This window comes from Lutra lutra, chromosome 5 (assembly GCF_902655055.1).
Source record: "Lutra lutra chromosome 5, mLutLut1.2, whole genome shotgun sequence".
NCBI classification, from domain to species: Eukaryota; Metazoa; Chordata; class Mammalia; order Carnivora; family Mustelidae; genus Lutra; species Lutra lutra.
In genome coordinates, this window is record NC_062282.1 from 84,799,243 (window position 1) to 84,815,434 (window position 16,192).

A 16,192-nucleotide genomic window follows, 5' to 3' on the forward strand; every position below is an offset into this window, starting at 1 on the left:
ATAAGTAGGGGGAGGGGCAGAGAGAAGGAGAGAATCTCAAGCAGACCCCCCACTGAGCGTGGAGCCCAACATGGGGCTCGATCTCATGACCCTGAAATCATGACCTGAGACAAAACCAAGAGTCAGATGCTCAACCAACTGAGCCATCCAGGAGCCCCCATACTACTGCTTTCTCACATGATTTTATGTGGCTGTGATATGAGAAGCTGTGGCAGCCATCATGTGACCATGAAGTGACAGGGCAGGAGGTTGAATATGACAGAAGAAAGGGACAACGTCCTTGGTGACATCACTGAACGGCAAAACCTACCCCGGAAGAGCCTATGTCTGAGCTTGTTAAATAATACATGCCAAGTGGTAAAAGCCACTGCCAGATAGATTTTCTGTTATTTGCATCTAAATGCATACTGACAGACATGTCTTTCCATCTTTGTTTTCCTCATAGCACTTTGCACAGGGCCAGACTATTAATGTAAGCTGAATTGGGAGGAAAAAAAAAAAAAAGATTCTTGGTCCTGCAGCCTCTGTGCTCCAACTCTCACACACACACTTCATGTTAGTTTATCACGTGACCAGTGTTCGTTCATACTTGCTTAGTTCCCGGCATTGAGGTGGTTTGTTTCTACCCCATTCCCCTGTGTGGAAATGGTACATTACTTGTTCGGCCATTCAGTTACGAAAGCAGCGTATTGAGATAGAAGCATACCCCCACCTTCAATTGATCATGGGGTCCATCATAAAATTATGACTTCAAAGGGACCGAATCATGCTCTCTGTAGGAGCTAAGTTCTCCTGGTTAAGTCTGGGGAGCCCACCATGCTTGCTGAGCTGTGAAAATCCAGATGGTGGGAAGCCAGTGAGAAATGAACGCCATGCTGTTTCTATTAAAATGCACAAAGCTTCCCCACACTGACCAAATCCCCAGCACTAACCAGGTGTGGGACGACCCAAGACGTGAGTTGATAGAGGCTGCCTTTCATTCAAAATAGGTTCCTACCACACAGAAGCTAAGAAGAAAGTTCCTGTCATTGGGACAAGACCTGCCCAAAGGCAAAGTAGTTTTAAAAATTCTAAGTCCTCCAAAGACAGAAAAATCCAGTGGGAAATTGGTAGCAGTTCAGATTTGCCTACAAGCCTGCATGGTTTATAGTGGGATCTGCTGTCAAGGTATCTACCATCTGTTCCCCACTCTCTCAGAAAGCATAGGAGTAATTAACTGCTCGGGCAATGCAAACTCTGTCAATCATCCTGCTCTATTATCTCACAACATGGGTCATCTAGCACGGACCCCAAAATCTGTGGGACTCTGGGTCCGAAATAAGAAAGTTAATCACGACTGTGGGTCTCTACAGGATGATCTGGGACAGGCAATGTGCCACCCAAACACACATGATGAGGAGTCTGTTTGGCATGTCTTTGGTCAACAATTTTGCTGTGCCAGAGGCTCTCAAATCAGAAAGATGCTGCACCTGCCTTGTGGGAATGAAATGTCCACATGTTTGTGTGTTGGCTCCAATTTTATTTATATTGGGAAGCCTTGTAGGACTTCTCCCAAAACCCAGACGGCCTCCTTTACTTGGCAGCTCCACTGCTCCCCATTCTTCTCCTTCATAACAACCCTCACCACTTACCATTAGACTTACAACAGTAATAGGACCATTTTAAATGTCTTTCTTAGTCTCTGAATTGTGAACTCCATAAGGAACTTACTCATCATTGAACTTAGGCTTAGTGTCTTAAGATGTGATGGATGTTTCTCCATGTTTTTCTTTAATCTATCACTGAATGAGAGCTACAAAGAATCAACACCAAATGGGCCACCATATAGAGAATAACCCTAAACAAAGTGTCAACAAACAGAACATTTATGTTGGAGGAATGTAAGAAACCTATTTTCAGGGGTGTGAGACAATGGGATGTTCTTAGTTTGGGGTGAGTATTTTATGACTTCAGAACCACAGAGACTGATCAGTAAAGAACAGGTTTCATCCTAAAAAGCCTTTGTCATATTGCCAGAGATTTAAGGGTCCTATGAATCACAGGAAGAGAAAACATCAAATGGGTTGGTGAAGAGAAGGTATTGGGAGAGGGCATGGAGGTAGCAATGACACACCCAAAGTGGATTTGGAGCAAATAGGTCTGAAATGCATGAAATCTATTTAGTGAACACCTACTATGGGCACATCATTGGGCTGGGTGACAGGTATATGCTATAAACAAAACACATATGGTCTTTGCCTTCAAGAAGCTTTCGGCCTAGAGGACTGGAAGCAGTATAAACAGGGATATGGTTAAAAAAAAAAAAAAAAAGTTGAGGGGCGCCTGGGTGGCCTAGTGGGTTAAAGCTGCTGTCTTCAGCTCAGGTCATGATCTCAGGGTCCTGGGATCCAGCCCCGCATCCAGCTGTCTGCTCAGCAGGGAGTCTGCTTCCTCTTCTCTCTCTGCCTGCATCTCTGCCTACTTGTCATCTCTGTCTTTCAAATAAATAAAAAAAGTCCTTAAAAAAATAAAAATTTTTTTAAAGATCTTTATTTATTTATTTTACAGGATCCCAGGACCCTGGGACCATGACCCGAGCCAAAGGCAGAGGCTTTAACCCACCGAGCCACCCAGGCACCCCAAAAAATAAAAAATTTTTTAAAAAGTTGTAAAATGGAAAAGAGTCGGTTCATCAAACACCCTATAAGTCTTAGAGCCAGAGAGTAAGAACCCTATTGTTTGACCTAGAAGGCAAAAGGAAGTCGCTACTGAAACTTACGGTAACTCACATGTCATCCATATTCCTGCATTCAAGAAATCTCCTAGGGGTGCCTGGGTGGCTCAGTTGGTTACGTGGCTGCCTTCAGCTCAGGACTCGATACAAGGGTCCTGGGATCGGGCCACACATTGGGCTCCCTGCTCCATGGGGAGTCTGCTTCTCCCTCTGCCCCTATCCCCACTCGTGTGCATGCATGCTCTAAAAAAATAAAATCTTTAAAAAAAAAGAACTCTGTATTTTCTCTGAAGGACAAATTGAACAATAAATACAATATGTCCATGTGTTAAATTCTAGATAGGCCTAAAGAATGAAAGAAGAATGCAGCAGGACAAGATCTGGATTTTTCCTCCTAAAACGTGAAGTTTCTATGTCAAACACAATAAGGATGCTGCTACCAGTTTACAAGATATTATACAATGATGACTTTTCAACGGTCTTAGCAAAGAAAATAGAAAGTATTGGAACCAAATGTGCCATTTACAGTTCTACGAATCAGTATTTTTCTTTCTCTCGTATCCTTTCTCTCTTCCCATCCCACACCCTCCATTCTTCAGTCTCTCTCTCTCTCTCTCTCTCCATGGCTAGGCATTGTGGTGTTTTGAAGATTATAAAAAAATATTACTCTCAACGTGCCTGGCTGGCCCAGTCCGTAGAGTATGTGACCCTTGATCTTGGAGTTGTAAGTCTGAGCCCCATGTTGGGTGTAGAAATTACTTAAAAATAAAATCTTTAAAAAAAAAATTACTCTCGAGGCACCTGTGGCTCAGTTGGTTAAGTGTCTTTCTTGATTTCAGTCCAGGTCGTGATCTCAGGGTTGTGAGACTGAGCCCCACAATGGGCTCTGTGCAGGCTCCCTTAAGATTCTCTCTTTCTCCATCTGCCCCTTCCCCCCCCTAAAAAATTACTGTCTCTTGGATATGTTTATTTTAAAACACTGAATATAATACTTAACACATAATAGCTAAACAGTAAAAGGTAGCATAAATAAACTAGTGTTGATGTCCATCACCAGCATGACACAAAACTTAATAAATATTCTTCAGGCAAAAGCACTATGGTACATCCTTACTGCTATTTTATATCCACTGAAAACTGTATATTTATAAAACCCATTATATTTGATTTCATGTTCATGTGGCAATTTAGGTATCAACAAATAATATAAGATGTAGAAAAATCAAGAAATACTAAGTGTTGATAGATTTATTCATAATTCCACTTAGTCACTCAAAAAATATTCGGGGACCACATCTTTTATGTGTCGAACACTATTCTAGGTATTGAGTATACATCAATTAATAAAATAGAATATTTGTCCTTCTGGCACTTACATTCTACTTGTGAAAAAAAAAGTCCCAACAGTCAATGTTATAATAAATTGCATTGTATGTCATGTACTTTGGGAAACAAATAGCTGAGTAAGGGACATTAGGAGTTCGGGAGGAAGGTGGGAAGCTCAGATTTGAAATACAGTGATTGTGAGAAGCCTCCCTGAGCGGACTTGAAAGGGAGGAGAGAGGTCACTATGTGGGTGTCTGAAGGAAGAGTGCTTCCTGCCCACAGGGAACAGACAGGGAGAAGATCCTCAGAGAGAAACATACGTGTGTCAACAAACCTACAAAGCCAGAGCCGTGCAAACAAGGGGAAAATGAGAGCAGACAAACGAGAGACTCAGGTAACGGAAAGCTCGGAGGACCACAGCAAGCACTCTGGCTTTTGCTAAAAGTGAAATGGGCACAGCAGTGGGTAGATGGTAAATTTTGTGTTATGTCCCCTTGATCACAATTTTTTTTAAAAAGTGAGAAAAAATGAAATAGAAGGCCACTGGAGAGGATTGAGCAGAGGAGTGAGATGGTCTGATGTGCGACAAGTATCACCGGGGGCAGACAGCAGAGGGCTGAAGGAGCCTCTGGAAGGGTATGGCCATAATTCTGGTGAGAGGTGGGGGAGGTTGGGACCGAGGGCGGGCAGTGAGGGTGGAGAGCAGTAGTCAGATTCTGGATGCGTACTGACCGAGTCGACTTCACAGCATTTGCAGATGGACCGGTTGTGGGTATGAAAGACAGGATTCAGGATGATTCCAAGGTTTCTGCCCTTGGCAGCCAGCATGACGGAGTTGCCTTCACTGAGATGCGAAGTTTGTGGGTGAAGCAAGCATTTGGGGGGGGAGCGGAGACCAGATACTCCATTTTAGGCGTGTGAAGTAGGAGGGGTTTATAAATAAAGATACTGAGTAGATTAATTGGAAATACAGTTTAGAGTCCAGGAGGGGGTCTGAGTTGGGGATATAAACTTGGGAGTTCATTAACATTTCAGATGATATTTAAAGCCATGGGACTGGACGAGATCTCGGGGAGTGTGTGTATGAATTAAGAGGAAAGCCAAGGGCTGAACTTTGGGATACTCCCAATATCTAAGAGGTTGGGAAAAGAGGAGGAATCAGGAAAAGTGAAGAAGGAGCAGCTGGTAAGAGAGAAGGGTGATCAAAAAAGCTGAGTGTCGTGGATGCCAGTGAATTTCAGAGGAGGGAGAGATCAATCATGCCAAACACTGCTGATCTGCAAGGTAAAAGTGACCTTTGGATTTGAACCTTGGAAGTCGCTTTTGACCTCGTCAAGTGGGGTTTCTATGGATCAGTGGGGGTGAGTTTGGTGGAACCTTGGAGTGTGTTTCAGAGTGAATGGGAGGAAGAGAAGGAGAGAGGGTTACAGTGGACACTACCCGTCAGGGAGTTTTGCTGAGAAGCCTAGCAAAGAAACGAGGCAGAAGATGGTAAGGGATATTGGGTCCACAGAGTGTCTATTTTTTTTTTTTTTAATCATAGAAATAGCGGCATGTGTATATGCTAATGAGAAAGTTTCAGCAGCTAGGGAAAAATGAATGGTGAAGAAGAGAGAAGGCTGAACTTCTGAATGAATGCAGGCTTGCATGCTTGAATAAACAAGTCAGTACCCAGGACTGCTCCACCCCTGAGAGATGAAATCGAATCTTCCCAGGCTCAATTCCCACCCACAGCAAAAGATGGTTAGGAAGAAAAATGCTATGGAAACCCTATCTTCATAGAAGGTTTAACAGGACCCTCAAAGCATTTAATATTGCAAGAATTTCTCCCACAGAGCAACATATCAGATGTCCACGTGATCACCCTGAATCAAAGAATAATGTCTTGGTTTTCTTTTTGTTTCTTCTTCCCTTCCTGCTCGTCCTCCTCTTCTCTATCCCTCTTTTTCTTCTTTCCTTCCTCCCCTTTCTCTTTTTCTGTGTTCCATCCCTCCCTCCTTCCTTCATCTTCCGAGGCCAGGAGCAGAAAGGACTCTATTTCTTCTGTTGCGATACAGCTCCAGGTCCGTTACCTCCTGTCTACAGATTGGATAGAAGGTTGCTCAACTGCATATACTTTTTTTTTTTAAAGATTTAAAAAAAAATTTATTTATTTGACAGAGAGAGAGAGATCACAACTAGGCAGAGAGGCAGGCAGAGAGAGGGAGAAGCAGGTTCCCCGCTAAGCAGAGAGCCCGATGCAGGGCTTGATCCCAGGACCCTGAGACCATGACCTGAGCTGAAGGCAGAGGCTTAACCCACTGAACCACCCAGGCGCCCCTCAACTGTGTCTACTTTAAAATGCTAAGTCAACTTCAAGATCACTCGCACATGGATAGTCTGACCTCCTCATGGCCTTTCTTGGGTAATTTTCACCATCATTCCTAATATCGCACAGAAAGAAACAAGTCTGTCAGAGCAGAAAGAAAAAACCCACATTCTCTCTGGCCCTGTGGAAGATTTATAGACATTTTGCAAATAGCCAGACCCAGGTGACGGTGCCAGGAACATTCCAAGTGATTTGCAGATCTCCCTGCCAGGAAGTCAGTCTTCAATGGAAAACTCTTCTGGCTGAACATTCCTTTATTACGGTGTGGCTGCTGGGAGAGGATCACAACTGTCATGCAAAAGACCTTCTGAAATTAACTAGCTATTCGCCTAGCCTTGAGATATTTCAGCCTCAGAAATATACCACTCTCACAGCTTTTCTTCAAAACAAGGATTTACTGATCTGGTCTACTATGTGCCAGGCATAGTAATAGGCCCTTTACCTGAACTCTCTTCCTTAATCTATATTTCCAGGCTCATTTATCAAACACCTTCTTTGGCCAGGATCCATGTTGTGTGTTTTATATGATGTCATTTAAATGTTACTCGGACTCCACGATTTCAGTCTCTTCCTCCATTTTTCAGATGGGGAAATGGCTCAGAGACATGAAATAACTTGCCCACATCCGGAAGGCTAATAGGGGAGCTGGGATGGGTAACCAACTCTGGTCCCAGAGCCTGCATTCATCACCTGCCTTTTGCGTCCTGCTTCTGTTCCCTCTGCCTTCTATGGTTTCTTGTCCCTCCTTGCTTTTGTGGGTCATTCTTTTTTTTTTTTTTTTTCCCCAATCCTGTCTTCATCTTCCACTCACAGATACTTATGGGCTTTATTTCTTAACCTGGCAGAGTGGATCTTCTGGGTTCAGCCTTAACTTTTCCATCGATCGACTGTACTCCTTGTCACCCACCTGGCAATTTAGCAACTTTAACTCCAGGACCCTATGCAAAGGTTGTCTGTGCTGACTGCCTGTGAAGCAATTTCATTTTCCCCAAGACCTTCTTTCCATTGCGTGTGCCTGCTGACACATATGATCCTGGAGGCTAAGATCTTATTCCCTATTTTAGTCTAGAGACACAGCTTAGGGACTGGCGCTTAGGAGGTTTGCACAAAATACCTGTTTAGTGGCTGAATGAAAAAATGAACACACGAATCCTTCAAGGCCAACTCAAATGCCACCTACTCCATGGCACCTCCCGTGAGCTCCCCTGATTGGAACATAATCCCTTCCCCCACAGAGCTCCCCCCAAGTCTCTGGACTATCCAGAGGTACTTATGTAGCTATTCCCACTTACGCAGCTACATAACAGAATGTACTCGTTCTCTCTCCTTAATGAAATTTATTTCACTAAGGGCACAGTTCCTATTTTACCCATCTTTGGCTCTACCAATAAATGCCATGTAAAACTTGACTAACTCAGCATTTTCCCACTGGGCATGACTATTGGATTATGGTACAAATGTTAATAGATGCTCCGGTATTCTGTGTGTGTGTGTGTGTGTGTGTGTGTGTGTGTGTGATGTTTCTTTAACTAGACGGTAAGTTCCTTGAAGACAGAATCCCATTTATTTCTTTAACAGATAGCATCTTTATCAGTATCTATGATCTCAGAGTGCAGATGATATAAACAGTCCCCATTTGGAGTTCTAATATTCTCACGGGGACAGCTGAATGTTGGCCTATGCAATACATATCCCAGTTCTTCCCTAAAAAGAGAGTCACACATGCTCCATTTCTGTCTACAGCTTATTATTGTTGTTTTAAAAGGGTCAGGACTGTGGGTTCATGGCCTGGGACATCTTTGAAATAAACCCAGTACTTGAGAAATCAAGTGCCAAGCCCATTTTCAGAAGCACTTTCTCTAAGCACAGCAGATGTAGAAGAGTGGAAATAAGGAACATATTTCCATGTCTGTAAGTACTCTACTTTCGGGGACATTTCAAATACTGATTCCAACCATCTAAGTTATTGCCCTGGGGGAGTATGGAAAAGCTTAGGGCACGAGAGAGCCAGTAACTGTTAAATGCAGTAGCAAAATTCCTTTCTATCCAACACATACTATAAGAGGTTCTTAGCCTTGATTGTGATGCATTGATTATTTCCTGCAAAGTCCACGGTAAGAAATTTATTTTATCAAGTCAGAGAAGAAATAAAACCATTAAACACTCAAGATACAGACTTAACTGGCCACAATCTCAAATCTTCACCTGAAATTAAATCAAAAGTAAAATTTACCAGAAGCCATTTTAAGGAAACCACTGGAAAATAGAACCTTTTGGTAATTTATCATTAAGGAAACAGTAGAAACTGGCCTTTCTCAGCCACTCAAACCTCATCTTAAATCCTCTCCCTGACCCCCCATCTCCCTACATTTTAGCACCACCAATTCGCTTTCCAGATCTTGTAAATGCCGTGCTTCCTCCCACTCCGGGGTCTTCAAGCGTGCTGCTCTCTCTGCCTGAACTATTACTCTCCCTCCTCCCTTCTCCTTGGCTAGTGTCTATTAATTTTTAAAATTTCAGCTTAACCAGCACTTCCTGAGACAGACCTTTTCTGACAGCCTGTATCAGAGTCACTCTACACAGCTCTATACTGCTCTTTTCTTTCCCTTGAAAGCATCTACCAGAATTCCTCATTATAGATTTGTTTGGGGGTTTATTGTTAATGTCCGTCTCCCCTATAAGCCTGTAAAATTCACCGGGGCAGGGATCACAAGTTATTTTTTTCACCTTGCTATTCCTGGCCCGCAGCCCCATCTTTGACGCGTAATCGATGTTCAATGAAAGTATGGTTTTTCTAGAATATTTGTTAATAGTTACCCTCTAATACTGTTCTTGTCCACATGCATGCACGCATACACACACTACAGACACATGCGGTTTTCAGTCAAATTGGGTGTAGCCGCCCTGTACGATCATGAAAATTTAAAAACCAAATGAGCCTCCCTCATTCTCTTCAAGATCTCCATTTGCCTTATTCTCCTAAGCTAATCACACACATGAAAACTCACGCACTGTAAAATGTATCCACACCCTTCTGATTCTTAAATTCTTCCCTGTCTAAGCCAGTCTCCACCCTGTTCAGTTTTTAGGAAGAAAGAGAATAGAACACCAGAGACCGGGTGGGAAGATCTTTCTACGCCAAGAAGTCTGACCCAGTGAACTATTTCAGTCACACACGCGGTTTGGATTGGACTGCCCGATTGCCGAGCAGGGCTTCCCAGATGACACAGTTTATTAGTGGCTGAGCCAGCTTCCATGACCTGTCCCTCTTCGCTCGGCATGCCTGCAGTTAGCAGAGTGACAGAGTGAAGGCTGCTTGAGTGACGGGTGCCGGGGAGTCACACAGAATAAGAGGTCTCAAAGAGCCGGCTACCCAGAGGCACCAGCCACAGCCTTAGGCTCAGGATCCCCCGTGCACGCAGCTGAAAATGAGGCTTGCTGTCAATGGAAAACTATTCGCTGAGCACCTTCTCTGTGCCTCATCCTGGGCGTGGTTTTGAGAAGCCATTCTGTGAGTCAACAGCAGTCTCCCAGCCCTGCTTTCAATGCCAGCATCGCTGGGCAGAACTCTTAACTTCCTTTCTTCCCCACCGTTTACTTAATCTGTGCATTGGGGGTGGTATTATACAGAGGCTGAAATGAGTCAGTTTCTGGAAGGTGCTCAGCATGGACACACACAAACACTAAATAAGAATTAGAATAATGCTTTACCCAAAGTAATATAATGGGTGGTGGCCAACATCCCTTTTGATGTCAGAGAGACCCCATTCAGCTTTGCCATTTATGACAGACGTGCCTTTGGACAAGTTAGCTGAAATCTCTGAATCTCAGTTTCATTGTCTGTAAAATCAAATGATGCAGGCGCCATTCTGATAGCATGTTATAAACACTAACTACGGAAGGTACAGAGCTGAGCACAAGGCTTAGGATGCCGTAGGCATCTAGATCGATAACTAGGATCATGTGTTATTGCTCCATGTGGATCGCCACCTTGGATCCCAGAGAAGCAGAGCAAGGCCCCACACTCGGCATCACAGGGGCAAAGAGTCCAGAGAACACCAACGGCAGTGTACATTCATATCTGGACAGTGGGGTTGTTTTCTTGCGACACCACAATGTTAGTCCACACGATGATCTCCCATTTGTGGAACAAGATGCTTACATTTAGAAATTAGGAAGTTGTGTATGAACAATGCAGATTCTCAATTTCTTTAGAAATCAATAGATTGGTCCCACTGGACAAACATCCCCACACAGCCACTCCTGGCGTGGGCTGGGAAGCAGCTGCCTCCTTTTAGAAGGGCGCAAGGTCTTGAACTGACCTCATCTCCCACCATTCCCTACCATTCCCCAACCTTGAGGCCAACTGTCAGCTCCCCTTTGTCCTCCTAAGGTTGTTCTCTGCCGCTCTGCCTTCATTTTTGATGTTACTTGGCTCCTGTAGGCATCTGAGTTAGCCGTTGCTGGTCTTGGGTGCTTGCGGGCTTCCTCTGGAAATGGATACCTCCATGAGGCTACAGATAAGGAAGCAACCCCTTTCTCCATAGAGCCTGAGGCCATTTGTCTACACTGGCAATACAGAGTGTGGAATGAGTCAATTCCACAGCTAAAGACTGCCCTCTCCATGGAGCTGAGCACATCCTTAAAGAACAGCCTCCCACCCAAAAGTTGGCCCCATAAATTCACAATTTTACTCACCCCGAGTCTTCTCCAGTTCCATTTAGACTGAGGGTAAAAGATATGGGACAAAGGTTAGGGGTGCTATACAATAATGCTTTAGAGCTGAATTTTCTAAAACATATCCTATGGGTTATCAGTCCCTCAAGATTCTGATCCATGGGTGAAAAATGTCAAAATACTTTTGGGAAATAGCTCACACTTTATCTCACATCTTGGGGACGCATCTGAGCAAATCAGTAAGTCAGAAATCTATAGGAAACAAGTTCATTCATAATCCATTCATTTAACAGACATTTACTGAACACCTACTATGTGCCAGAAACTCTTCTCAGTGTTGGGGATTCAGCACTGATAAACAAGAATGCTGAACTCAGGTAACTTACTCTAGCATGGAATGAAGAAGGAGGCTTCCCTCTGTTTTAAAAATTTATCTGACTACGCTATGCTCCTGGGAACTACTGCTACATGCATAGTGCATGTGACTTGCAGAACTTCCAGATCCCCTTCATGATAAAAGCATGGTGGAGATTTTTCCCCTATGAATGCCTAACCACATAAGACCACTCTAGAACCCTTCTCATTCAGAGAAATACACAGTTTATTTCTTGAGAAGTCACTGAACCCACTAGGGCAGACTTAAGTGGGAAGAACTGAGGCTCCCTTGGGGTCTCAGGTGTGGCCAAGGTTTTTCTGAGAATATTATACAAAGGGTTAACTTGACTTTCACCTCCAAAGTGGAGTGTTTTTCTCTGCATCTGTTATGACCCAGTTGGAAATGTATTTGTTTTTCACTGTTTAATCTTCTGCATCACCCACTGTTGATTAGATTTAATTAATTTATGTTTCTAATGAATTTAGAAACTCACAGTGCTGTAGCAGGAAAATGTTCAGACGGCATCTGGCCACCAAATGGATTGATTACCTTGTCTGCGAAAGTCTTTCAAACATCTGGGGCCTGATTTTGTGAAATATCCAGAAGCTCTTTCAGACATAAGCAACACCCATTTAGGGGAGAGAGAGGGTACTAGAAACAGGTAGGTTTGCTTTGATTTGTAAATCTGGATTCTGGCACTCCCCCAACATGAAATCACAATTTGCTGCTCATTGGCACAATTTCAATGGTGCCAAACAGACTGATCTGAATGTATTTTGTTTGACATAATCAGAATCTACCAGGCCCGAGCCCAGGCTGCCACCCTGTGAACCCCTTTGGCTCTTCCTTCCATGAGGAGGCTCCCACTGATCATTAAGATGAAACATTTATAGAAAACATTCAGAGAGAAGCATTTTGCTCTCATTCATTCAACAAACATTATCGGGGACCCACTGTGCCTGGCACTGAGCCACCGTACCTCTTCATTAGCTGCTCTTGGCAACCACTCTACAAGGCAGGCAAACATATGACCAAGTACTATACAAAAATAATTACTAAAACTAACATCAACACTACTAACAGGGGATATAACAGGGAGAGACAGACACACACATGCACACACACTGGACAGTATATGAAGCACTTTCTATGCATTAGCTCATTTAACCCTCACAATAAAACCATGAGGTAGATGTCATTATCATCCCCATTTTACAGATAAGAGTGCTGAGGCATGGGGAGCTTATGTGACTTGCCCAGAGTAACCCAGCAGCCTTTGGCAGATGCCTTGGAGCATAGGCAGTCTACCTGTACTCTGACCCACTTTGCATTACTGGGTCTACATAACATTTTTGGAAGATCTACTATGTGTTAGACAGTGCCCTAGGGGATTAGCTGCACTACATTTTCATCACTCACATCCTACACAGTGGGTATTACTATTTCCAGACAGGGAAGCTGAAGCTCGGAAACATGAACTTATCACGGTCACAAGAAGAGTCAGTAACAGGACTAAGCCTTCAGTCAGGTGTGAAGGGCTACAAAGGCCACGTTCTGCCTGCTGTGTCACTTGTTCCTAGACAAGAGGGAAAGGGGGGTGTGCGCCTGGTAGCGTGCTCAAGGCTGTGCAAGGAAGCCTGCCGGACAAGTCAGAGCAGAGGGGTGGCCTGGCAAGTCAGCATGCCCTAGACTGCTCCAGAAAAAAGGAGATAAAGAATGTAAAAAACCTAAGAAAGTCACTTCATCTTAAAGAAGGAGGTGAAAATGCTGGAAGTCTCATTGCCTGACTGGTTTTTCTGGCTCAAATTCAGAGAGAAATGATGGACAACTTGGTGGGCTACTTACAATAAAAGCAACAATGACAAGGCGGGCCACACTAATCATCTGAAATGTTCCCAAAGATAGATACTGACTGTTGCGCAATCAGGTGACCAGGATGACATGCTGGTGTTGAGAAGACCTGGTGTGACAGAGGATCATTTACTAGGTCTGGCTACTTCTCTCACTTGAAAAGCCCCTTGTATGCGACCATTCTCTTGCTCAAGCCTCTACCTCAACATGGCCACCTGTCTTCTTTGTTCGCTTGTGCATACTCCTTCTTCCCTTGGACCATTTTTCCCTCTCAGTTCCCGCCCTGGTCTGGCTCACCTCCTTTTGTCCTCAAGCCTCAGGTTGGGCATCTGTTCCTCCAGGAAGCCCTTTTTGACTTCCCTACTCCAGGTTAGGTGCCCATCTGAAGTGTAGCCTGGGCTTCCTCCTATTTCAGTACTTGCTATGAAGGAAAGTAACCGTGTCTCAGTTTGTTGGTCTTCTCACTGAGGGAGTGTGTTGGTTACAGTGGTAGCCCCAAAGTAAGGGTATGGTACACAGTAGGTGTCCAACACACACTGAACGGAATGAATAGAGGGAAGGAGGGATTGTGAACCTTATAATACCCTCTTGGCTTTAACATCTCTTACCTTCATGGTCCATGCTACATCCTAGAAAGTCATTAATCTGGTCTTTAAACCTCCGCCATGCCATTTGCTTTTTTATTACTTTCCTTGAACACTCACAGACAAGTCAGATAGTGATAACTCGGGGATGGGGAGGAGTTCAGTCAGAGGGGGCATGGAGTCCCAAAAGTGTCCTATGCCTTGATCCTTGGTCATGGTGATGTGGGTGTATAGGAATGTAAAAATCTTCGAGCTGAACATGAGTAACCAATGCTCTACTCTAAGGAATTAATACTTTAGTATAAACAAACAGAGCCCTTGAAAGCTCACTGCGTTGACAGGATAATATGCGGACCTCTTCGCTCCAGAGTTCAAGGTTCTTCACTCGTGGCCTACTTGTCAACTTCCTTGTTCAAACTTCCTTCACTAAAACACAGGCCCTGACCATCATGCAGGTCCCCAAACTCTTGTCACTCACTCCCACCTCTATGCTTAAAATCACTCTGTCTTACCCAAATTGTTCACTTCTCTTCCTTTCCTTTGACCTTTTGGCAGCTCCTCACATTCTGGAAAGACCAGAATGAATCTTCCTCATGAATCTCAGTAATCTCCCTCATATCTGAACCTTTGACTACTTTGTCTGGTTATTCATACATGACAACATTTCCTGAAGATGGTATGCAACTTGAAGGAAAAGACTTTATCCTATTTCCAATTTTTGTATTTAGTATAGTACCTGGTACAATGGTATTCAGGGTTCTAAATATGTACTTGTTCTGAATACACTGAAGGCCTATGTATGTGTTCAGACCCTCAGCAGTTATTACCTCGTATAGAGACTAAAAAGGCAGGTTGTCTGTGTCCTCAAGGATGAAATCTTAGTGTTGCTGCTAAAACCATGGACTTAGGAGTCATGCATGGTTTCAAATCCAGGTTTTGAAACTCACTGGCTCTGTGATTGAGTAGATTATGCAGCTGTCGTCACAAAATCTCTATTTCCGCATCTATATAATGGGGACTTTCTCATCAGGGTTGTTGTGAGAATTACATAAGAACATAATGACTTTATTAGTGAACACTCACTGAATTAGTCATTTTGCCAAATAAGAACAATCCTACCCAAATAAAAGTCCATGCTCTTAATAGGGTCAGGCAAAAGATTCAGCCCAGTGACTGACTCATAGGAAACACTGAACACATGGTAGTTCTTACCAGAGTTATTAAACAGAGATATATAGTTTCAGGGAAGAAAACCCATGGACTGGTAAAAATAGAGAAGGCAAGAGATGTGGGCATATTATGAGATGCATACACGTGCACATCAACACAGAATGAATTTAATCCAAAAGAAATCCTTTGGGAAATTCCATCACATCCCATTACCACGGTCCCAAAGGCATGAGCTGGCCTCTGATCTTTACATATTTAATATCTTTGAGAAAATTCTGAAACCATAACCATCCTGACATGGTCCACAAAGGTAAGTGTATATGGGAGTTGTATGCAAAGTCGTATTTTACTTCTGGCTCCCAGAATTCTTTAATCATCGTAATTCCTTGCGCTTCTCTGCCAACTTTTGACCTTGGGATAGCTCTTTGATTGCTCAGTTGGATCTGACAGCAAGGAATGGAGAACAGTGAGGAACATGTTCTCTGTGCGCTCTTACACACTCACTGAAAAGACAACAGTTTAATAATTCTAATTCATATATACTTCTACTCATGCAATCAATAATTCATGGCAATTCCTCCACAGCATTTTAGTGACGACAGAAAGGACAGTGTATTTCTTCTCTTCCCTTTGCCTTCCTTTCTTCACTTAGTCGTGCCTGGAGCCTGGAGAGGACAGAATCTCAAGAAAACAGTTTCCATGGTGATTCTTCCTTTGAGTACCCAACTGTATTTCCCTCTTTCTGGAGTGAATTAATGCTTTTTATTGCTTTCATGCTAAATATACTGAAGATTAGATTTGAGTTCCTCTGCAGTGATACAGTTTTATCAGGAAAATAGAAAAAAAAAACACAGCATGAAGAAACCCTATCTTTCTTCCACTACACTCTCAGAAAGAAAAGAAAAAAAAAAAGACATTTCAGAGGGAGAAATAACCAGTCACAGGGAAACGGATGGAAGTGTCTGGAAGCTTGGATGTGCATATGTGCATCTCAATGTTAGAAAGCCTGTCTTGAGAGGAAATTATCTTAATTCCTCCATATGTTGAAGGTGGTACAAGTTGACCACAAGATACCGAGTTACAGGAAATAACCTGATTTTTAATGTACTACTCTCTTCTCAGAACAG

General features: G+C 43.3%; 1 protein-coding gene across 12 annotated transcripts in view; it reads right to left on the bottom strand.

Moving 5' to 3' along the window:
• PPP2R2B (protein phosphatase 2 regulatory subunit Bbeta) overlaps positions 1-16,192 on the bottom strand; it is a 456,957-nt gene that overhangs the window by 121,441 nt on the left and 319,324 nt on the right. For 2 of the 12 annotated variants that reach the window (XM_047731098.1, XM_047731099.1), the window contains exon 2: positions 11,106-11,132. The exons of 9 other annotated variants lie outside the window; for them this stretch is intronic. In XM_047731098.1, the coding sequence (XP_047587054.1) occupies positions 11,106-11,127 (22 nt within the window). In that variant the 5' untranslated portion in view covers positions 11,128-11,132. Of the gene's footprint in view, positions 1-10,762; positions 10,898-11,105; positions 11,133-16,192 lie in introns of all 12 variants that reach the window. One more of the 12 variants, XM_047731091.1, reaches the window with a different exon arrangement.